This window comes from Amborella trichopoda, chromosome 2, assembly GCF_054954075.1.
Source record: "Amborella trichopoda isolate Santa Cruz 75 chromosome 2, AtrichopodaSantaCruz75HAP2 v2.0, whole genome shotgun sequence".
Classification (NCBI taxonomy): Eukaryota; Viridiplantae; Streptophyta; class Magnoliopsida; order Amborellales; family Amborellaceae; genus Amborella; species Amborella trichopoda.
Genome location: NC_142337.1, coordinates 40436887 through 40461814, shown reverse-complemented (window position 1 = coordinate 40461814; position 24928 = coordinate 40436887). Strand labels below are relative to the sequence as shown.

Below are 24928 nucleotides of genomic sequence, written 5' to 3'. Positions count from 1 at the left end.
TATTTTTTCTGGTTTTATTTTCTCCCTGCGCCAATTGGTATTAGAGCGAGTTAGATCTGAGCAAGTTAGATCTACAGAGAGCAAGTTAGATCCAGAGATATCCGGTTTGTTTTACAATGCCACCAAAAGTTAATCAAAGCTAATTCTGCTCTTATGGATGATCGTTGGGAACAAGCTATAGAAAATTTGACTAAAGCTCTAGAGGAGATAAATCAGAGGTTGCAGCGGTCGGAGAACAATGTTCTTCGTGAAGAACAACAGTTGAATCAGAGGTTGCAGCGGTTGGAGAATAACCTTCCTCGTGAAGAAGGTACTAGCAATCATATTAATCTTGCATTTGGATTTCCACGATAAAACCAAGGTGTTGATTTCAAGCGAAACGAAGATTATATGCCAGATCCGCATCCTATAGAGCGACCACGAGATTTTGGTATTAAAGTCGATCTCCCAGAATTTCATGGTAAGCTCCACATTGAAGGTTTTATGATTGGTTAAGTGCAGTCGAGAGTGATTTTGAATGGAGTGAATTGTCAGAAGAACGCAAGGTTAAACTTGTTGCTACCAAACTTCGCAGGTATGCTGCGGCCTGGTGGGAGCAAGTTCAACAATCCTGACTTCGTAGTGGGAAGGGAAAAGTTACTGACTGGCAAAAGATGAAAAAGAAATTGAAAGAAAATTTTCTTCTTGCGGATCATGAGCAAATTTTCTTTCAAGAACTCCAAAATCTTCGACAGAATAAAAAAAAAGTAGAAGATTATACTGGGGAGTTTTGTCGATTAGTTGCTAGAAATAACCTCCAAGAGACGAAAAGACAAAAGAGTGCTCGATATGTAAATGGCCTTCAACCTACCATTAGGGATCAGGTTTTTCTACATCGACAATGGACTTTAAGTGAAGCTTTTCAACTTGCTTTACGATTAGAAACTAAATCCCAAGGGCGCACCTATAAACGATTTTACACCCAGAAGGAGGTTTTGCGCCAATCGAGATTTAATGAAGAAAAAAAAAGGTACTGCAAAGTTTATGTATTATCGATGCAATGAAACAGGACATTGTGTGTTTGAATGCCCAAAAAAGAAGATGGACGTACACTTTGTTAGGGAAGAGGAAGAAGTTCTAGAAGAAGATAAAGTTCAAGAAATAGTCCCCCATGGTGATGAAGAAGGAGATCCACTGTGAATCAAGCTCGAGGTCAAGCTTCTCCTAACCCTGGAAGAAGGATGTAGAGAAAAAAAATAATTTTATTATTGTTATTATTAGTTTTTTTGAGTTTATCTTTTAACTCAAGAATAGGAGGTGCGCAGGGATAATTAGGTGGGCATGAGTTTATTTTGTGCATGAATTGATATTGAGTTGGTTAGTTTAGGAATGTAAATAGGATAAAGTTAAATCTAAGGGAATTTTATCTTTTCAACAATAGGCAGCTTTGGATAAAAAGGGTTTTCGGTACGTGAGCTTAAGAGAGAAAAAAATAGGGATGACCAAAAAAATAGGTTAAGGGAGAGAAAATAGGGAGGAGAGATAAAATAGGAAAGACAATTGTTTATCTTCTTTTAGTCAATTTAAAGGGAGATCTCCCTTCATTGTAAATCAGTGAAGGAGTTGAATAGAATTTAGTTTCGTGAAGTTATTGTTTTTGAGGGTGGATTCCCTCGTCGACCTTTGAGAGAGGGTATATTCTATCAACCTTTCTTTTTTTGTTGTTAGTTTTTCTGGTTTTATTTTCTCCATGCATCATTTATTTAAAGAGCTTGATTGGAAATGTAGAGTCCAATCAAAATGTACATACTAGAAGTCCAAATTGATTACTTGCAGAGAGAGAAAGTTAAACACTTGGAATCACATTAATTGAGGATTGGCCTTATAATGTACAACTTCTCGTTTTTATATATTTTTTTGGATAATTCGTTTTATCATTTGATTAATGGGTTCATTTATTAGTCTAGGCGTTGGTCTAGAATCTAGACTATAGATCAATATGTATGAAACTTATAAAACAACTCACTTAGTTTGCCCAGATTGACTTTACTTTCATACTTTCTGCGTCAATTAATATTCTTTCTAGCCCAAACTTTTCTTGGATTTAAAGCTATTGTGGACTGAGAAACACTCTAAAAAATGAACGAATGGTTAAAACTTGCTTATTCATTGCTCTCCAGAATCCAAATGTTCTAGAGCCAATCAATGACGAGCACCCAGAATTCGTTAATATTCTACACAGGTTATCAAACACAGTTCCTCACAATTCCAGAAAGATAACATTCCGATTTCCAGGAAAGAAGAACTGGAAGATTTACCTTCCAGCAATCAAACAGGCCCTTAAAGATCTAACTTCTTCCTGTAGGCCCGGATTTATTCATTTTTGTCTTAATGGAATTGATTTATTATTACCAGATTTTTTTTTTTAGTTAAGCTCATCAAGGCTAACAAGAGGCTAGCACATGGTTGGTATGTTCCATCACTGTACTTAAGAAGTTTCACCCATGGTAGAAGAATAAGGCTCTTATAACTGGGTCCCTAGTTTCCTTATCCCTTTCCCTTCTGTTAATTCCATTTCGACCGTAATTGATGTCATCATACTTGTAGTTTGGCTCTATCAGACATATGACAAGTTTTCTTTGGACGATTTCTCTCTATATCAGGCAAGCTCCTCCCTCACCAGCAGGGACCTTTCTTCTGATTAGGCACCGATAGGGATTCATTCTTGTAGGGATTGCTCCTTTAGGTATCGATGAGTCCTGTAATCACTTTGAAAGACCATGTTTTTATTTGAAATTCTTTTAAAGACCATCTTTTCTAATCATGTTTGAATTCCACCTTGTCAACCCCTATTCACCAATTGTCAGTTATCGCATCAAAACTCTTAGAACTTTGTTTTGCAAGTGTAGGGACTTCATTTTGTGCTTGTGGTTTAGTGCTTTATTTGATATGAAGATATGAATTGATATGATTTCTATAGATACTGCAGTTGGGGTGCAAAGATGCCTGAAAAAAGGGGGAAAAAAAAATCCTATCAAGCATAATCTGTATTTGATTGTATGAAGCTTCTCAAACTTGCATAGACTTTTTGTATTAAGCATCTCAAAATCCTTTTTTCTGTGGGGACGACGTCAAGGGCAAAGCGTCATCCTTATGTCAACATCAGATGGGGTGGCTAGGGGCCACAAGTTAGCCCATTTGAGGCCATGTGTGGCCCATTGGCCACTTAGGCTGGTGCGATGGGCCCCCCAATCCTTAAATGGAATTTTTCAAAACAATTTTTGTAGCCCATTTTAAACCACAGAAAATATAGATAAAATTGCTAAAGATATTTAAAATTCATTTTCAACTTATTTTGCAAAAATAAATTAACTTGGGCTGTCAGAAAAATATTTGAAAGAAATTAAGCACCTTTAGAGTTTGAATCCATAAAATTAGGGCGCTCTATGTCCTTAACCCAAAACCCACAACCATTTTCTTGAATAGACCCAACAGAACCATGACCTACAATCTTCGTATGGGCTCATGCTTGGTCCATTAAAGCTTACCGATTGATGGTCAGAATTTTGTAATCTTAGTTGACTGCAGGTGCACCTCAAGGACAAGTATATTGCGCATTTGTGATCGTAGTCAGAATCAAGCAAACAAGTGATGGTGCATGATTTCCCCCCAGCAAATGTGCACATCTCTAACCTGGTATATCACCTGGAGAGGCAGCTTCCCATTTATGCTTCTCTTATAGGAACATGCCATAAGTTAGTTGGAAATAAGTCGAGGCTTTTTCCGTTGCCCTCACAGGCAACCAACCTATGCGGGATATCCTTTCCCCCGACTTTTATCTCATAGAGATATCCCTTCTTTTGATCTCTCACAGGCATCCCTATGCACCGAGATTAGCCTTTGATATCTAGTTCTAGGTTCACACTAACCTTGACCATGGGATAACCTCAACCCTCATGGTACCCCATTGAGCGTGTGAACCAAAACCCATGGTTAGGATTTGACTTAAGAATATTGAAAGACATGGTGTCAAGGCCTTGAGAGACCACATAAATCCAACAACGATTCCACTCTATATATTGTAGTTTTCTAAAGCTTTACATTTTCTTTTCCCTTTTTCTCCATGTAATGGAAAGAAAGCACAATCGAAGCTTTAACCCCATTCTTCTATTAATTATTAATCTATTTGTAATATGATTACTGTTATAATATTATAAATAAGAATAAGTTTTTAGAAATGTTTTTCTAGTAGTAGGCTTATTTATGTCAAAGTAGTTAAATATGACATATGTTTGAGACTTTCATGACATCTTAATAGCTTCACTATGTTATAATACTTTCTGGGCCTGCTTTGATTACCAATTCAATCGAGGCTATAATTAATTTTAGCAACCCATGAACACTGATTTAAGCCTAAGTCTACATGTGCGTTGTATGTCCTAGTTGGATTATTATCGTTATGATGCTTCAACATAAGTCAACATGTGCACTTTATGTCCTAGTTGGTTTATTAACGTTATGATAGTTCACTAGTTACAAACTTGCAATAATATGTACAGAGGTGACATTTATGCAAATTGTATGTCATTTATAAAGAATATGCGATATGGGAGCCTGTTGTGAAGATGAATATTGAGAGCTCCTACTTTTCTTTTAATTGTGTTTATATCCTGAAGAACTTATTTGTCCTTCTTTTTAATTAAAGGGTACTTTTATATGTAAGCTAAATTTAACATTTACATAATATAATGCAGAGGTGCGTGGAGGTTAGTTGTCCTCCATGTGACTTTCTCTCTTTCTGAAAGTCTCTTATTTTTCTTTCTAACCAAGCTTTTTTTATCTCTCTTGCTGTCTATTTTCTTCTCTTTCCTTCGTTCCTTAGTTGTTGCTGTAGTTCGAACTCGGCATCAAAGCTCGGTTGCTTTGAGAAGTTTCTTTTGAAACCCTTGAGATGTGATTTGGCCATGCGCAGATCGCTAGAAACATTTAATCTGAAGGGAAAAAGGAGGTATGAAATCCTAGATTTGGAAAAGAAGTATAGAATGCAGGATCAAAAACCCTAGATCTGTTTGGTATAGTTCGATGGTGCTAAAGTCTGTTGTTGGACCCCTTAAATGGATTGAACCCTCGTTTGTGAGTTGTGAACTTAGTCCTTTTCGCGATCTCTAGCATTGATGATCTCGGGTCCCTGTTCGAAGTGTTTTTCAGTATCTGGCTGTGCTGATCAATGTGTTGGTGTTTTTTAGCCTGTTTGTGGTCAATATGGTCGAATATGAGCGATTCAAGCCATTCTTCGACCTTCACTAATATTGCACATTGTAACCTCCAATATGCATGTCCATGGAGATAGCCCTGGTCTGCATATTGTTACTGTGAAATTCAATGGGTTGCCAATGGGTTCACTCAAACTTATGGAATAGACTATTAGGAGACATTCACTCCTATGGCTAACATGAACTGCATTCGGGTCGGTTTGTCTCTGGCAGCTAACATGGAGTGCGTATTACATCAACTGGACATCAAGAATGCATTCCTTCATGGGCGGAAGAAGTGTAAACGGTTCCTTTTCCTGGATTCAGGATTCCTGGATATGAGGGAAAAATGTGTAGATTGAGAAAGGCTATTTATGGAATAAAAAGAAGTCTCCTTGAGTGGTGCGTGGAGATCAGTTTGGACCATAGTTAGCAAATCAATGATTAATCGCCGATTTTTAAAAAATTTAACGTTTTTTTGAAAAACGTTTAAAACGACGTTTTTTTGAAAAGTTTGTCAAAAAATCGTGTTTTTTTCATTAAAACGTTAAAAACGCGTTTTTTTGGAGAACAAATTAAACGGGCCCAAAAAAAAGCATTTTTACTTGTATTTTTTTTAAAAAAGAAAAAAAAATTCCTGATGTGTAATTTCTAAAAAAAACGTATTATTTCCATAAAAAAAAAATCCTAACAGAGAACACTCTTGTTCTTGCAAATTTCATAATCTTCATGTTCCTGAAAAAATATATTATTTTCATCAACAAACCTAATCTTCATGTTCCTGCAAATTTCATAATCTTCATGCTCTTGAAAACCCCCATCCCCAAGAACCCCATTTGATTTTCTCTCTCTAACAGAGAAAGCTCCCATCCCTAATTTTGAGCTTTTTCCAAACTCACAGAGCAAAACCCCCATCCCCAATTTTGAAGAAGCATACCCTGTTTTCAATGAAACGCAGGTCTTTCAAAGACCTTGCTGTTCTATCGAGGTTCCTTATCAGTGAGATCGAGAGTTCCATCGAGCTTCTTCCAGGTCTTCCAAAGCCTTGCTCCATCTTTTTCCCCAAAGTCTTCAAGTTTCACAAATGGTCTTGAAGAAGCGGTTTTCAATGAAAATTGGGTTTTTAAAGTAGATTTTGGGTATGTTGATATTTAAGTAGATTTGATATTTGTCGATATTTAATTGTGCCTTTTTTTTTTTGGGTATGGTGATATTTAAGTAGATTTGATATTTGTTGAAGTATTCAATGTGAAGATTTATATGGTGTATGTTGGGCATGTTGATATTTAAATAGATTTGATATTTGTAAAAAAAAAAAAATTGTGCCTTTTTTAGGGTATGTTGATATTTAAGTGGATTTGATATTTGTTGAAGTATTTAATGTGAAAATTTATATGATGTACTTTTTTTTGTTTTTTTAAGTAGTTGTGATCTTTGTTAAATTATTTAATGTGAACATTTATATTGTGTATTTTTTTTTTGGTATGAAGTAGATGTGATCTTTGTTAACCTATCCGATTTTTTGACTCCAATTTTTTTAGCCTAGTCCGATATATTGGCGATATCTTTACAAGAAGTATTTTTGTCGATCCGTATTTTTTATCCGATTTTTTCATTCGACTTTTTAAAATAAAAATGATTTTTTCCCGATTTTAAGGTAAGCTGATTTATTGAAAATCCCTGACCTGCTAACTTTGGTTTGGACTCCACATGACTCACTATCTCTCTTCTCACAAAGTGTCTCTCCTTCTCTTTCTTCCTATCCAAGCTTTTGATCTCTCTCTGTCTTTCTCTCTCTCTGTTCCTCTCTATTTTTTTCTTTTTTACTTCTTTCCTGGTTGCTGCTGTATTTTTAACTTAGCCCAAGTGTAATTTGATGTATGTTTTTAATTTTCAAATGTTACTTGTCAAGTGTATTGCATGGAGCTATAGAAGCTTAATCACTTACAATGATGACGATGTATATTATCTCGATTTATACAAAGTCCTTCAATGAAATTTTCGAGTTATAAAGCAAGATCAGTGCATAACTCAGTAACACAGGCACGGAATCACCTGAGTCACTTAAACCTAGCACCAACAGAGTCTGGAGGTTCCTAAATCAGCAAACTACCCAGGTATAGAACTAGCCTTGGCCAGTTCTTTATCAGACTTGGCAAGTTCTTGAGTGACTTACAGGTTCAGACAACATTTTTTGCTTCGGGTGGCAAAAGGCATAGATGAAGTTAACATACGTTAGCGAACATTGGTATTAAGTCCCCCAAATTTCATCTCTAGGGTCATTTTAACATACTTCAGCTAACATTGGTATTAAGCCCCCAAATTTCATCTCTAGGGTCGTCTATGCGAAGGATTAAGCAAATTTCACAGATTTGAGAGGATTCAAGGTTGTCATTTTTCAGTTTAAAAAAAGCTTCAATGAACCTCTGATCTTCTAAATCCGAAAGCCTCACCCCAAAATACTTTGGGGGTTCGATTTTGTGGCCTTTGTGGGTTGGTCTGCGACTGATAATTGCTTCTATATAGTATTGTATGTAAAGTTTCAATATTTTTACCTCAAAGTTAAGTTTTCTGGGGAATTAGCGTAAATAACCTTTGTTTTATGTGGTATTTAAAAGATGGTCCCCATTTTACATGATTTATGCTCCTGTCCTCTTTTCTTTAATTTTTTATATTTTTCCATAAAATAACCTTGGCTTGGAACTCGAAGTTTTAAATCAGGTCTTCTCTTCTTTATCAATAGATACATTCGAAAATTTAGGTTCCGAACCAACTTTTTGGTAACTAAACTGGTTCAGAACTTCAAGCTCCGAAATGGTTATTCTGTCAAAAAATTAAGTGTAAGTTGGAGCGCTCTCTCTTAGAACTTCAAACTCCAAACTGGTTATTCTGTCAAAAAATTAAGTGTAACTTGAAACTCTCTCTCTGTCCCCCCAGTCTTTGTGGGGAATACACTCGAGTCCACTGAGACTTGGCTGAGTAACTTGGCTCTGGCAATGGTTGAGTCCGATGCCCGAGCCTAGTTATTGAACATTGGGTAAAATTGAGTTGTTTGGATATATGCCTATGCATTCTAGATCATCTAACAAGAACTTTTGCAATGAATGTCTAGAACAGCCTGTTATAGCTTATGCTCAAAAAACATGGAAATTAGCTTCTCAGGAGAACATGCATGCTGAAAGTGGTTATTGGCGGCCAAAGGTTGATGGGTCAATTGAAGCTGTTATTGCTCAAAGTACTGGTCTAGTGGAGGTCCAGGTAACTCTTGTTTCCTTCAGATAAGTTCTGCTGTTTGTATTACAAGAACATGAAGAAGTCCAAGTGGACTTCTGCATTTCAAAATTTTGTATCTTGGCTATACTGGATTCTGAAACAAAAATGTGCTCTTAAACTATTGAGTCCTGAGATAAGAAAAAAATTTAAGTGACAAATTTGTTGTATTCATTACTCTAAAAATTATGGGGTGTTGAGGTTATTGATATGCTATCATAAGCTGAAGCTTTTAGATGACCTGTCACTGAATTCATGAATCAATTCATCATATATTAAAATTATTGTATCTTTTGCTTAATTTTATTTGTTTGCAGCATGCAAAGTACACTTTTTCCATGTGCCTAAAACTTTAGTGAAATCGTTTCCCTTCCATACGTAAATTGCAGCATAGAATAGGGGAAGATTAACAGCGAAAGGTATTGGAGTAAACAAGGTCAATCCTCAGGGTGATTTTCATCTCTCAATGAACTCTGTTAAATTTCTTGTTCAGCCCCTCTGGAAGTATTTTAGTATATGGAATTTTGAAATTGCACAATCCAGAGTTCAATTGTGGTTCAATGAGTTGAGTTGCTTTATCACCATAGGAAGAAAATAATTTAAAAGGAGACCTGCAATGGGAGCAAAGGAGTAAAGTGATTTTCCCAAAAGCTTCCTATGTAAGGGATACTCCAAGTGATTCGGTGTAAGACTCACCTATACTAGGGGACACCTTGGCCTAATTAAAACCCATGGTCCCCTCTATGCATGCCTTTCTCCAGCTGTTGCTCTGTCTATATTTTGACGTTTCAGGTATGTTCTTAATCCTATCATATTCCTATATTTCTGCTCAACCTTTATCTGGCTCTTAGGGTTTTCCTCTCTACTTGGACCCTATTATCTTTTTTTAAATTCTTAGGTCTTCCATTTTACATCGGTATTTTTTTTGTTAATCTCATTGCATCTACTTGCTGCACTTGTCAAAGAGAATGTCAAACCCGAGGTTCTTACATTGTATAAAAGGGAAGCTCTTGTTGGCCGTACTTGAATAGTTGAATCTTGCTCCCTAAAGGCAAGCACCTTCTGTATCAGGAGATGCCTTAGCCTGAGTAGAGCCCTTTCTTTTCAGAATTTCTGAAACCATGGAAAAGGCACGCAGCCCTTACGCACACACATATGTGGGCATCCATACGCACACACATATGGGTGTGTATAATGTGGTACACTAGGTCGATATTGTACATGTGGTATTGCAGAAAAACACCTAGTTAAGAGGATTTCTATGATCTAAAGCTTTTCAAAACATCTTAGATTCATCTTTTGACAAATTTAATTATACGCATGTTCTCTTAGGACCTTAGATTTGATTGTCCATCAAATGGATGGTGCGGGTCATATCTTAGATGAGTACCTTATTTGTGCTCCAAATCATTTTCTTTCTTAGTTTGATTTGTGAGATAAACAAAAGATGATTTGAGAGATTTGTGGACAACCAGATCCCCTGACATGGTGCTTTGGAGACGACACCAAATGTGCAATTTGCTCTTACGGGATCACCAATATTTCTTGTGTGCGCATGTGTGTGACAATTTTATCATCATCATCATCATCATCATCAAAGCCTTTTCCCAACTATTTGGGGTTGGCTACACATATCTTGGTTTTCCATTTTGCTCTTTCAAAAGCTAATACCCTCAGTGAAGCCATAAGTCCCCATATGTTTTCTGACTTCTTCCAACCATGTCCTTTTGAGCTTACCCCTTGTCCTTTTTGAGCCTTCTATTTGAACCAACTCGCACCTCCTAACAGGTGCTGTACTAGGCTCGCGCTGCATAGGCCTAGCCCATTTAAGTCTACTTTATCTCATCTTATCACTTATTAGAGCCATATCTAAGTTCTCCCGAATGTATTCAATTTCAAATTCTATCACTGTCAATATCCCCATCTCAGCTACACTCATTCTATGGCTATGTTGTTTCTTGACTGCTAACATTTTGCCCCATAAAGCAAAATTGGTTCCACAGTTGTCCTATAGAACTTCCCTTTTAGCTTCATTGGTATGTGACGATCACATAAAAGTCCGGTTGCACATTTCCACTTCACCCACCCAGCTCTAATTTTATGTGCGGCATCTTCTTCAATCTCCAGTTTCCTAGAGTAATGACTTGATATTGTAAGTATGCTCTTTTTTTATATTTCTTGGCTGCCAATCTTAACTTCTATTATTACTTAATTTGTATTCCACATGTCTTAGTCCGGCTAATTTGAAAACCTTTAAATTCTAGAACATCCCTTCCAAGTTCTAACTTTGTACAGGTGTGGCTTGGGGTCTCATTGATTAGAACTATGTCGTCCGCGGTATCTCATCTTGTAATTGCCTAGTTAAGTCATCCATAATTAAGACAAAAAGGTATGGGCCCAAAGCTGACTCCTGATGTAAACTTATTGTCATTGAAAGCTCACTTGTCTCTCTACTAGTTGCTCACACACTAGTTAGCACTCCTTCGTGCATATCTCGCACCAAGTCAATATTGTATCTGAAGACTCCTTTTTTTTCTAATACCCACCAAATTAAACCTCGAGGTATGCTATCATAAGCTTTCTCTAAATCAATAAAGATCATGTAAAGGTCTTTTTCCTGCGCCCTAAACTTCTCAATCGGTTGCCTAAGTAGGAAAATAATTTCAATTGCCTCCTTGGCGTAAAACCGAATTAGTTTTCTGATATACTCGTTGTGTGCGACAATCTTATCTACTTAACAAAATGCAAGTAGGTTATCCTTTTGTCTTGCATGGTAGAACACAATGATTAAAAAATTGGTGAGACAACTCGGTAGTGTCCAAGTTGGCTGGGACCTAGTGGGTTACCGGTTCGGTTCTTGCCAAGAGTTGGACGAGTTGGTCCCATAACCCCTTTTTTTCCCTCGCATGAAAAAAAGAAAAGAAACATTTTAGCTGTAGTTTTGGACTTTTTTTGATCAATTATTGGTCCTTTCATCTATAGTAAATCATTCCAATCACTCTTTTGAGCATTAATCCATCAATTTGAGGGTTGGAACAAGATTGGTAGAGAATATTCTGATTTCAGTGAGTTTTTATCATCCAAATTGCGTTTTTTTGTGCCTTAAAACCCAAATCTGCCATTCTTACTTGTTCTCCCTCAAATTTGAACCAAACAATTGGAAATTTTTTTAGAATTGTTTGTGTTTGAGCTCACTAATGAACCCTTAAAGAAATTTTCTGGATCGATAACAAACTTACAAGAGATCTAATGTCAAAGTTGTCAGGTTTTACTGGATAGCAGCTCATTTGAAAAAGAGGCTAAGATTTTCTAGAAAAGTCTGAAATTTGGAATTTTTAAGTATCAATTTGTGTGGAATTTTTGTCTAGAAGAGGGTAAGATTGATTAAACTAGGTATTTTATTTTTGCAATTAAAACTTGTATTTCTTTTGATCTTTTTTGTTTTCTTTCTTTATTTCCAGGAAAATGGGTCTTGGATTTTTTAACAAAATCTGAAAATTTTGCAGATTTTATGGGGTTTTTTATTTTATTTTATTTTATTTTAAATTTTTTTTTATGTGCTTTAGGATGTGTTAGCAAGGTTTAATTTATGTTGTTCTTTTCCCTATTTCCGAATGAAAATGATTTTTTTTGGTTGGTTCTCTATTCTTCCAAAAATGGCTCTATCGTTTGAGAAAAACATAAATCTTTGAAAGTATTATGTTGAATTTTTTAGGGACTTTTGTTCTAGATTGTGTTAAGAAAGGTTTAAATATTTTTTTGTTGATTTTTTTCTTCGATTTATGATGAAACTGCTTTTTTTTCTTGGTTTTATATTTTTTTGAAAAAGTTCCACAAAGTTTTGAACAATTTTAATGTAAATAACTAAATATTAAAATCAATTTTTTTATTTTTATGATTTCTGTGCTAGATTGTGTTAGGATTGCTTTAGATAAAATTTTTATTGTGTCTCTACCTAATTTCTAGTGAAACCTTTTTATGTTTGCTCAATTCTCTATTTTCATGAAAATATGCTTGGATCTTTGAAGAATTTTTTTTGAATATTTTGTTTATGTTTTTTTTATCAATGATTAAGTTTGATTTCTGTTTGCATGGTTCAGTATTTTTTTGATGGAAAAAATCTCTATTTTTCTTAAAATTTATTTAATACAATTTATCTTTAATTTTCATGTTTGCTTTTTTGGTGATTCAGCAATTAATATTTGTTCATGTGGAAATTCAGTTATATTGTGAATTTTGTATTGCTTTTTAATCATAATTAAGGTATATTTCTCAAAGATATATAATTTTTAGATTGTATGTTTTGACTTTTTTGTATATGATACTGATATTCTATCAACAATATGGTTCTCGCTATTGAATTTTTCTGCAGTTGTTACTATGAAATGATTGTATGGCACTCAGGCAGCAACTAGAATCTAGTTATTCCCATGTATTTCACAATTCCCTTTAAATATACTACTTATTTACTAAATTTTTTCAACTGACCAACTAAATTTTATTTTTGATAACTTTTGAATATTATTTTTGGAAATTTTTATAATCTTAGGATGGTCGATGAATTGGTCCATGTTGGCTGGCGACCCACTCTGATTTTTTGAACATTGGTAGAGGGGAAACTTTTAGCCCTTTGCATGTATTGAATATCATAACATCCTAAAAGGATTATGAGTAAGATTTTACTAAAGAATGTATATAAAATGGTTGTAGTTTGAGACGATTGCCTATAAAAAATGTTTACTAAAAAAGCATTAAACTCTAGTCTCTTTCTCTCCGTCTTGTCTTTGTATCCCATGCATCTCGGAGGTTTAGTACTTGTACTCAAGGTTTTCAAACTCGGCTCAGTTGAGGAACTTGCCACCAGTCGTGTTGAGTTACTGGGCATCTTCAAGTCAACTCAGCTGAGGTTGTGCAAAGCCATGCAATAGCCACAAGAAAATGAATAGAAAATTGGAAATATCCCAAAAAAAAGGAAAAATTTAAATATGTTAAAAAAGAGAATAAATACAGGCAATGAATAAGGAATGTCAACTATGAAAAATGAAACTTATATGACAATATTGGGCCCCACTTACAGAAACTACTTGATAATCCAATTTGACGTTATATAATTTAAAGTTTTCTGTTATTATATTGCTGGATCAATTGAGGCCGATGAAACTCCACTCCACATAAGTGAATAAGCATCAAGAGTAAAGATCATACATTAATTTGCAATATAGGTACAAAATACACCAATACAGGTTGATAGTCTCTCAACTGCAGGCTTCCCATAGAGAGTGTTGCGCTACAAGTAATATGGGGACTCTTCATTCATTCTAGTACTTCCATGAGTATCATAGTTATACATAGCCCTTGGTGTCAGGGAGGGGTTCCCTCCTAACATCTCTATGATGTCTGGAGTGGTCCTTATGTCTTCGGTATGCATGTCGGCGGCTTGCAACCCAAAGTCACTAAGGCTTGTCCAACCTTCATGCTCATTGCCACCCTGGCTCTATTACTCACCACTACCTTGGCTCTGTTGGCCACCATCTTGGCTCTGTCACCTAATAAGTTGGGTTTGCTGCCCAACATCTCGGCCCTACCTTTCCCCCTTTCTACCAGAGCCCCCACCATCTTGGCCTCCTCTGCCTCCTGTTGTGTCACCTTTCCCCTCTTTTGGGATGTCATTTGGATCATCCGCAAGGCTTCAAGGATCTTCCTGTTGATTGGTGGCTCTTCTTGTTTTACCAGCCATTCATATGCTGGATTCGCCTGGAATATGTAATCCAAGTTGATGGCATTGTAATCCATTTTCTCACTCCTCAACAGCCTCCTCCTCAAGTTCAGGTTGTAGTGCATACAAGCGAGCTTGTGAAACTCATCAAGTTTCAGCATGTTCTATAGGAATGTACTCCAATTTCTCTCATACATTGTGGCAGAGCAAGTTTGGTTGAGGAACCTGATTGCAATACTTTGTGAGTAGAGGTGTAGTTTTGATGTGTATCCCACCATACCTTGTTTAAACAAGAGGACAGTCAACCACATTGGTTAATGGTTATAATAGGATTTGACAATCATTTAAATATGAATACTAACCTTGTTCTAATTTTCCTTCATGTCTTCTTGCTAGAATGGACCCAAATTTCCCTTGTGCATAGGTAGAGAAAGCAACCTAAAACAACAAAAAATAGATTTAAAATTTAGAAACTACAACAGGCTAAAGAGAGACTGTTGCACAATTTAAAGTTCTTGAAAAAACTTACTTCTCTTAAGATTTCAATTTGGTCATCCTCATCTGGCTCTAACCTCTCAATACATTATTTTACCCCTTCCATGCTCGTAGGATGCTCACTCTGACTAGGTAGATAGTGATATGCTTGGCTAAAGAGGAAAACTAGGTACATTATATTGTCATTGTATAGGTAAACATAATCACAAGATTTGACTATAAATTAAACTTCAAATTTAAATTTAGTTGTTGCATGGATGTGGTGGTGCAGTGGGCTAGTCCTCTTCTCATCAAAGATGGCCCATACCTTGATATAAAATCTATAATGGGCTTCTATTCCCAACTTCAAATGATACAACGCCTCAATTAAGAAAATGCACAGCAGGCTTGACATCTGATTCAACCATTCTTAGGATATGTACAAGCGAGATAGTGGCAGCAACTATCTGCCTGCATTTATCCTAGAATCTATGGTTACCAATGATTTAATCCAACTTGCTATCGTTGTTGAGTCATTGAGATTTGTGCATGAACCCATTCCATTGAAGCCACCATCTTCTTCAATCTGGATCACTAGTCTAGTATTGACTTTAATGTCACGTATGGGTTGCAAACCTCGTAATAGCATGCATGACGAGCCCCCTGTTATAATGTTGTCTCATCAAGCAAAGAACAAAGGAGCGATTATATATGGATTGTGTAATCTTATTTCCTTGATTGTATATGAATTGTGTAAATCTTATTTCCTTGAGCAAAGGTCAGGAACGAGTAAAATGTCTTCTAATTGAGGTTGATCTAAAGGGCTCGTGCTCACACCCCCCACACCGGGTATTACGTGTTGGGACCATGTGGATGACTACTTAGGCTCCTTCCCATTTAGCATGTATGTCATCTATGTGGGCATGTTGTCTATGCTTCTCTTCTATTTGGGCCCTCTTAGTCATTTCTGTTTGGGCCTCAAACTCCACCTCCTCATCCTCACCCTCACCCTCCCAAAAGGTGCATAATATCCATCCCTATCTTCTCAAGCACCATTTGCCTCTGTACCTTGTTTCCCTTTCCAATCTATCTTTTTCTAGTTTCTTTTGTGCATCTAGTGTACTTCAAAAGTTTTAGATTTATTTTTAATTCGTTTTTTTTTTTATTTCTATATCATTATATATATAAACATGTTGGTTTGCTGTTGATGCCTTTAGCATGTCTTCTCTTGTAGGTTTAGGAGATAATGAGGATTTAGCATGGCAGTATGGGGGAAGCTGCCAGAGAAGGGTAAGAGATGGCTGAACTGTAGGCATTGCAGTAAGGCCATGAAAGGCAATATTAGTCGCCTTCAACATCACCTCGCCCACATTCGAGGTGATGTGCAGACTTGTCCTAGTCTGTGTACAACAGTGAGAGAGGAGATGACGCGATCTGCATATTTAAAAAGAAACTATTTGCAACAAGAAGATAAAACATATATCCAAACTTTTTTTTTGAATTAAATACCGCTTTTAAAATGGCCAAAGCATTCTAATTGATAGGAAAAACTATTAAGCTACAATAATAAAAAAACATTAGAAACAATAAATCAAAACATCACAGTTAACAATATAAAAAAAGAAGAAGAAAAGTAAAAAACTCAAAACAGATATAAAAACTTTCGTATATGAATTATCATCGTCAAAGCCTTTTCCCAACTAATTGGGGTCGGCTACATGAATCTTGGCTCGCCATTCTGGTCTATTAAGGGCCATACCCTCAGTGAGGTTATAAGTTCCCATATCTTTTCTCATTACTTCCAACCTTGTCCGTTTGGGCATAACCCTTGCCCTTTTTACGCCTTTCACTTGAACTAACTCGCACATCCTAACAAGTGTTGTACTGGACCTGCACCACATTTGGCCAGCCACCTATGTCTCTCATCTTATTGCCTATTGGTGCCACACCTAAATTTTTCATTCATTTCAAGTTCTATCCCTTTTTGTCTTGCCACTCATGCATCTCAACATCCTCATGTCTGCTACACCCATTCTATGGGTATATTATTTTTTGACCGTCTAACATTCCGCCCCATAGAGGAAAACTAGTCTCACAACTGTCCTATAGAACTTGCCTTTCAACTTCATTGGTATGCGGTAGTCACATAAACTTTTGGATGCACATCTCCACTTCGCACATGTAGCTCTAATTCTATGTGCGATATCTTCCTCAATCTCTTCATTTTTCTAGATTATCGCCCTAAAATATCGAAAGTACGTTCTTTTTAGTATTTCCTGATCGTCAATCTTAACTACTTCCTCGTCTCTATTCTTATTATTACTATACTTACATGCCATATACTGTCTTTGTTTGGCTAATTTTAAAACCTTTAGATTCTTGAGCATCCCTTCAAAGTTCTAACTTTATGTTGACGCCGCTTTAAGTCTCATCTATCAAAACTATGTCATTTGCGAAGAACATGCACCATGGTACCTCATCTTGTAGGTACCTAGTTAAGTCGCCCATATGTTGACCTTTGATGTAGACATATTGTCATTGAAAATTCACTCGTCTCTCCACTAGTTGTTCTTACACTAGTTAGCGCTCCATCGTACGTATCTCTCACCAAGTCGATGTTGTGTCTGGATATGCCTTTGTTTTCCAACACCCACTAAGTTAAATTTCAACGTATTCTATCATAAGCTTTCTTTAGATCAATAAAGACCATGTGGAGGTCTTTTCATTTGCCCTAAACTTCTCAATCAGTTGCCTACGTAGAAAAATAGCTTAGGTTGTTGACCTCCCTAGCATAAAACCGAATTGGTTTTTCGATTTCATGCCTTAAGTCTTTGCTCAATTACTCTCTCTCAGAGCTTCATAGTGTGGCTCAATAAGTTTGATCCCTTGATAGTTCGCACAATTCTGTATGTCTCATTTGTTCGTGTAAATAGGTACGATAGTACTTTTCCTCCATTTATCTGACATTTTTTTATTCTCAACACCTTGTTGAACAACTTGGTCAACCAGTCAATGCTAATCTCCCCACTTAGAAACCTCTATCGGGATACAATGCGGTCTTAAAGCCTTTCCTATATTCATCATTTTTTAAGATTCTTTCACTTCCGATAACCTAATCCTACAAATGTATCTATGACCTTCGTCTTCATTTATGCCAACGATTCTTTTTACCGCCATGTTCTCATTGTGTTCGTCATTAAATAATTTTTGAAAATAAAATTCTCGACCATTCGTTGACCTCTTCATCCTTCACCAAGACCATTTATCCTCACTTCTAATGCATTTTATATGGTTTAGATCCCCACACTGTTTCTCTCTCTTTTTTGCTAATTTGAAGACATCTTTCACCATTGCTTTTTCCCAGTTTACTGTATAGATTATCATATGCCTTAAATTTAGCCTTATTTACTATTTGTTTAGTGTTTTTCTTAGAATTTTAAATTCTTTTAAGTTTTGATCATTTCTATTATCCTTCTAAGTTTTATAACATGATTGTTTTTCACTAATGGCCTTCCGAACCTCATCACTCCACCCCATGTTTCTTTATCGAAATTTTTTTTCCCTCTAAATTCTCTTAAAACGTCTTTTGCCACTTTCTTAATATAGTCAGCCATCTAATTCAACAAAATATTGACCTCATTATCGAAGTTCCATTTTCCTTTTTAAAATAATTTATCCCTAAATAAGTCTATTTTCTTATTTTTTAAATTCCAAAAACAATTAACTTGCTGAAGTCTTCCTTTTAGAGTAAATTCCACTTACAAAATAATTGAAGTATGTTAGAGGCATAAATAAAATTGAAAATGAGTCCACATAACTATTAAAACATTATAGATGCATGTAATTTTTATCTTTATCTATGAGTAAAAGTCTATCCTGCATGAATTGAATATTATGCATTTTCCTTTGATAGATTGCAAAAAAAATGCAATAATAACTAAAAGAGTAATGATCCTATAGGACTCTCCCCCACCCATGTGTGTAGGACCCCAAAAGATCACCATTAAAGTTGGCATAGATCTCTAGAAAAGTTATCACATGGGTGTGGGACTTGACTTTTCTAGATATCTGTGCCAACTTTAATGGTGATCCTTTGGGGTCCTACACACATGGGTGGGGGAAGGTCCTATAGGATCATTTCTCTAACTAAAATACTGCTAGATCAACCAAAATTATTCATTAATAAGGCAAATTTATGAAGGAATTATCTACAAAGATCTTTTATACATGGAGGTCACAATCATTCCCACTCATTATATGTCAAATTGGATGGCTTCGGGTGAGTCATGAAGTCCGAGAATTTTTCTTTTGAAACTTTATGTCTATTCAATGACAATCTTACAACCACCCATTTTGAAATTTAAGGGACAAGAATGATTGTGACCTCCACGTACAAAAGATAAAGGGTCTCTTTGTAGACAATCCCATTTATGAATTTAAAGTGAAAGAAAAAAAAAAGGAATTTACCTGAAATTTCGAGCAAAACTCTTGGTTCCCATATATTCATACTCATATCAAATTTACACCTCTAAATCCCCTCAAAGCTTCCTAAGCCAACTACAATGAAGCCCCTAAACTAGTTTTGACCTTCTACTTTGTATCGGGAGATCTGAGCACTTGAATATTTTGGATGAAAAGAAATTCCAAATTTTCAATCTCTCAAATCCTGAACTTTTTTTTTTTTGGTGTTTTTTGTGAAAAACATGCAATATGGGTGGATTACCATTCCAAAAGTAGGCTTAGATATCAAATTCCATCAAATTGAACCATCCATTGCAAACAAATCACAATTTTTAATTTCAAAGAACCCTTGGCCAAAATTTATAATCTCTCAAGTTCTTCAGATTTGAGGTTTTTTCTCAAATCCAATGTTCCGAATTCAAATTTTCGCCTCAGTAACATGGGCAAGTCTGAATACTCCTCTCTATCTTGAATGCTTACTTATGTTCCATAACTTTGTAAAAAGGACCATGGTTTGAGGTTGACGGACAAGTAATTGTTCTTGTGGCAAAAAGTTAAAAGAGCTGAATATTTTTATATGCTTAGAGACTACCACTCTCAACGTGATACTTTTAGGATAGTGGCACTCTTAAGGTACTTATAAAAGTCAAATGATATAAATGTAAAAGTGTAATGCGACTAAAATATAATGTAGTGTATAATATAATGTAATGTATAATAACATTATAATATATTATGTGGTGTCTAAAGCAAAAATGTAGTGTTTTTGATAATACCAAAATATAATTGATTTTTTATTTACATGTCCATGTCCTATATAACATGATAAATATGAGATATTTGGATAAAAATAAAAGATGTAAAGACACAAAATGTATCCTTATACAACATAGGATAGACTAATTTTATGTAATGTATGCCATAGTTACTCGAATCTCTCACCAAAGGTTGCGATTCCGATTCTAAACCCCGATTTAGAAATTTCGACTAGGAATCTTCACGGAATCTGTTTCTATGAAGTCTAGAATCTCGATTCCAATACTTATAGAATCTTACTTCCAATATTTGTTAGTTTTTTAATTCCACAATTGGTGAATCTCGATTCTACACTTGTTGAAATTGATTTCCACATTTATCGAAATTCTATCACTTCCCCCCTTTTTTTTTGTTTTTTGTTTTTTTCCCCTTAGAAGTAATGTTAAGTTTTCAAGGCATCAAACTACTCAAGCTAGACGTTCAATCCCAAGCTACACAAGCTAGACACTCAATCCCAAGCTATAAGGTGTGATCATCTTTTTTGGCATGAAATTACCAGAAGAAACCAAAGTGGAGATCCACATTCTCTACTTAATTTATTCATCTAATGGAGAGATTGCAACTCCGAGATGTTAAAAATAATTTAGTACAAATAATGTAAACATGCATGTATGACATGTCGGTCAATGAATGGCATTGAGAATGTATTTTTTCCTTCTTAGTGCCCTCTCGATTCCTAAAATATCGGAATCTCGATTCCATATTGGTCGATTTCAACTAGGTTGGAAACTCAATTCCAACTAGGTTGGAAACAAGATTCCAATGAGCAAGGAATCTCGATTCCATCTACGTAGGGATCTCGATTCTATGATGGTTGAATCTTGATTCCTAAAAATCGGAATCTCGTCCTCCGCGATTCCTCTTGTATAGACGTCGATCCCAAAAATAGGAATTTTCCAGCCAGCAGTGATTCCTCGCTTCCAATTCCTAAATTGATTCAGTTTCCGAATCGCTTTTGGAAACTATACTGTATTTGTATGTATTAGTTGTGTACTGCACTATTTATTATGAAAACCAAATGTGTTAACATGCACCCACAGACACATGGATGATAGTTCTATATATCCTTCATGTTAGATATTATGATAAATGCTGTTGTTATTTGGATGTCTTAAATTGAAAATTTGAAATTATTCCTTTCAAGGAACTGAAATTTCTTAGATGAGAATCCTACCAAACATATTCTAGTTTGTATCGAAATGCAAGTTCATTTGGTTTTCTTGGAAACATAGATGGCATTACTAAAAAACAATCTAGGGGCTATATTTGCAGCAGAGATTAGTGACTATTGTGGTTGATATAACTGTTAGATGCATGAATTAATGTGATTAGAGCTCCTAATGGTACTTGAGTAACAACATTCTCCTTTGTTTTTGCAGAAGGGGACATATGATGCTGAGAAGAAGATGGTACAGCTTCAAAGCGAACTTATAGGGAATGCCACAAAGGTAATCCCTGCCATGAACTTGGGAGTACCCATTTCTAATTACTTATATGCTAGAGAACAACTATCTTGATTGTCAAACAAGTAAGATCTCAATTCTTTATGTCAATATTTCCTTTTTGGAGCTAACTATATTTGATGGGACCTACTTTCCCTCCATCATCCAATCCATTGGTTGAGCAGATGGCCCTTATGACTATACAGTCTTGATCAAGTTTTGGCGAAGTTGCTCAAAGATGGAAGTCGCCCTTGGCCAGTATGATCTACTTGGGCAAGTCTTAGTCAACTCACCTAAGTTTGCCTCAAGTCATCCAAGATGCCCAAAAAAGTACTTTAATTTTTGTAAATTATGAACTTTAATAAAAAATAAGAAAAAAAAAAACATAAGAAATAATAAAAGTATATATAACATAAAATTGATGTTGAATTTAAATTAGATCTATCAAGAATAAATCAATCACGAGAATTTAAACTGAACGAATTGAAATTTAGGCAACATTTTTAGGGCTGATCCTCTAATCTCTGTGCACTGAGTGAATCGATGCCTCCAGTCTTTCTCAAACCATCCTCAAACTCTTCTCAAGACCAGATTTAGGGTCCGAGTTTGGATTTAATCTATCCGAGCTTGTGAAAATTGGGGGTGACTGTAGAATATAAAATTAAAATTTCGCAAATCTGAGTTTTTTTTTTTTTTTTTGAGCTACATGCCTATGATTGGATAAAAAAGAAAATCACATGCCTATGATTGTGAAGAAATCACAATCATAGGCATGTATAAATTAATCAAAACCTTAGTTGAAATCACAAATTGTATAAATTGAGCTACATGCCTATGATTGTGAAGAAATCACAAATTGTATAAATTAATCAAAACCTTAGTTAGAATCTTTGATCTCTTTTATTCTATTAAGTATGATGATTTTTATAAAATTTGATATATCTAGTGGATAGAGATCATACTAATCGAGTGAATAGGCAAAACGTTTGGGCTAAAATGGCTGTCTATCATCAAAAATGAAAAAGGGGATGGATATCCCTCACTAATGTTTTGATTTCAGTATTGAACTTGGACGAATATTGATGAATTGTCGAGTACTCAAAAACTCACCTGACTCTGATGGTGCTTGGGTGAGTTGTTATGATAAATTGGCCACATTGCTGTAGATTTCTATATATCCCCGAGTTAGAGGATTATGGGCCCAAGCGACTTGGGCAAGTCTGCTCTTGCAAATACTGGGTGTGATGATAATATGGATTATACAGTCCTTTCTATAGATTTGTTTGTGTTCTTGTGGTCCCATTATCCGAATGGACTGAAATAATTTTGTGCGGTCCCATGTCTTTCAATTCCTCTTTGAATTACAATACTATTGAACGTTGTGAAATTAATTGTCACAAATGCTTTGATCGCTCTTCCTTAAACTACTCAAATTTTGTTTAACTTCGTGAATTTAGTAATCATGAAAGCTTAGCTAATTTCAGACACGACTTACCTAGCTGCTTTTTCAAGTCTGCATCTTGGACATATCATGGATTATGTCTATCTTTCAAGTAGGTGTAATGTGCATCTAAACATTAAAAACATAAAATGCACTATGTCACTGGAATGTTTTTTTTTTTTTGAAACTGGTAACTGTTTATTACTGGAATGTCTTTGGTAGGAGTTTCTCAAAGAACTGATTCATATCTCAGGCATATAAATCCTAGCAACTTTCAATTCCCTTTTATGCAAAACCTAGTATATGAACTTTTGGAAGGAACAGTGATCCCAATGCCATTACCATTGTGATTTTTGTGAAAATTGAAAAACCTCTGATGATTCAATCCATAGATTTTCAAGAGATTGGACCGTCAATTTTCTAGATTTTGAAAATTTTTCATTTTTTCACCATCAATACCTGATTAGCCTAATCGATTGGATATGAGAATACTGGTTGAGCAGTGGTTGGGTGCTTCCCGTTGTCCCAGATCTCCCCAGACCCATGCAGTTCTTTTTTTTTGCTCCAATCAAGTTGGACATGTGTAGTCCTCCCAATGTTCATTAATAGCTATAAATACTGTGGAGTAGTGGACCTTTTCCAGATTTTAGTGAACATAAGGCATCTCTAGTTTGGGCTTGCTTGGGGCTGTGAATCTTTCCTTCTTGCCTGAGGCTTCTGGTAGATTTTATGGCAAAGTGTTTGTGTTGCTTGGAATCATTCTTTTGATTTTGTGAAAATAAATTCGATTGCAATTTGAAATGTTTATTTTGTTGCCTACTCAAGCTGTTCTTATGGGCTTCTACTCGATCATCCTTTGTGGTGTGGACTTCATGTATATTCTTCTACTTTGGCATGTTGCTACTCTAAGGTGGACCCCCTTGTTAAAATGTGAGTTCTAAGTTTTTTAAAATAATCAGCAAAGATGCATACTAAAAAAAAAAAAGAAAATGAAGAAGAAAGATTTTGACTTGTTTTTTTTTTTTTTTAAACGGATGAAAGATGACTTTTTTTGTAAGCATATTAATTCAAAAAGAGCAAACGAAATGTGGAAAACGGAAGTGATGAATGTTGCTTTCTAACAGATTGTACCATTTGCAGGTGAGAGAAATAACCCGAACTTTTGAGTTTATTAGTGGAGAACTAGTTTACGTGGTTCAGATGGCTACAAATTCAACAACTCTACAGCCGCATTTGAGAGGCCTGCTTAAGAAGATATGATTGTTCATCTTTATCAACAGAGGACCCCGTTTTCCACCTTTTCCTAACCTCTTTGGAGCATTTATACTCCCCATGTACTCCCCTCCCTCCTAAATCACAATTTGAAGAAGATGATTGAGAGTTGGCGCCTTATCTATTCTTAGTTTAGGCTTGGTTTGATAATTTTTTACTATTTCACAGAGAACTCTTGAGAATACTTGGGGTTCTAGAAACATCTGAAAGTTAGTGCAATCATTTTCTCCGGTTTGATAATTTCCATGGGAAAGCGAAGCAGTTTTCCCTAGAACTTGTCTGAAAAATTGGTGTAGTAAGTTTCATATGGGGAACTATTTTATTCAATAGTGCGATATTAAAAGTTTATTTTAAATTTGTAAATTACAATTTATTGGAAATCGATCTCAAAAGTATGTGTAAACTTTGTTGGTTTTCATATAGCTTGATAAATTTATCAAAATTTCCACAAAAATGATCAATCTATTTTGAATTGAACCAAAAAATTATTGAATCCTATAAATATTCGTCAATTTATGTGTTATTTAAAAATTTTAAAAATGGAAAAGTTTATATAGAGCCGAGGCTCTAAACAATCAAATTAGAGCCTGCATAAAAAATTTCACTAGAAGAAGTTATTTTGATGTTCAAATTTCTTCAAATTGATCATCTCGATCTCAAGATGCATGAACATGAGAAAAAAATGAATTTCAAGTTTTAGAAATGGTTGTATCCGGTCTAGTTCATTTTGATAGCTCAATTATGAATCCTTGTGGTCTGTGGGTCATGGTAATTGTTGGGCCAGTTTGAGAAAGCAAATGTGAAT

At 35.4% G+C, this 24928-nt stretch overlaps 1 protein-coding gene across 10 annotated transcripts in view; it reads left to right on the top strand.

The window, feature by feature from the left end:
• Positions 1 to 24526, top strand: part of LOC18425451 (peroxynitrite isomerase Rv2717c) — a 29543-nt gene extending 5017 nt beyond the window's left edge. For 3 of the 10 annotated variants that reach the window (XM_006829994.4, XM_088860083.1, XM_088860085.1), the window contains 3 exons: positions 8349 to 8489; positions 21348 to 21416; positions 23992 to 24526. In XM_006829994.4, coding sequence (XP_006830057.1) covers positions 8349 to 8489; positions 21348 to 21416; positions 23992 to 24111 — 330 coding nt within the window. In that variant the 3' untranslated portion in view covers positions 24112 to 24526. Of the gene's footprint in view, positions 1 to 5656; positions 7349 to 8348; positions 8490 to 21347; positions 21417 to 23676; positions 23782 to 23991 lie in introns of those variants that run through there. The other 7 variants (XM_020662021.2, XM_088860084.1, XM_088860089.1 and 4 more) reach the window with 6 other exon arrangements.
• Positions 24527 to 24928: the final 402 nt, after the last annotated feature.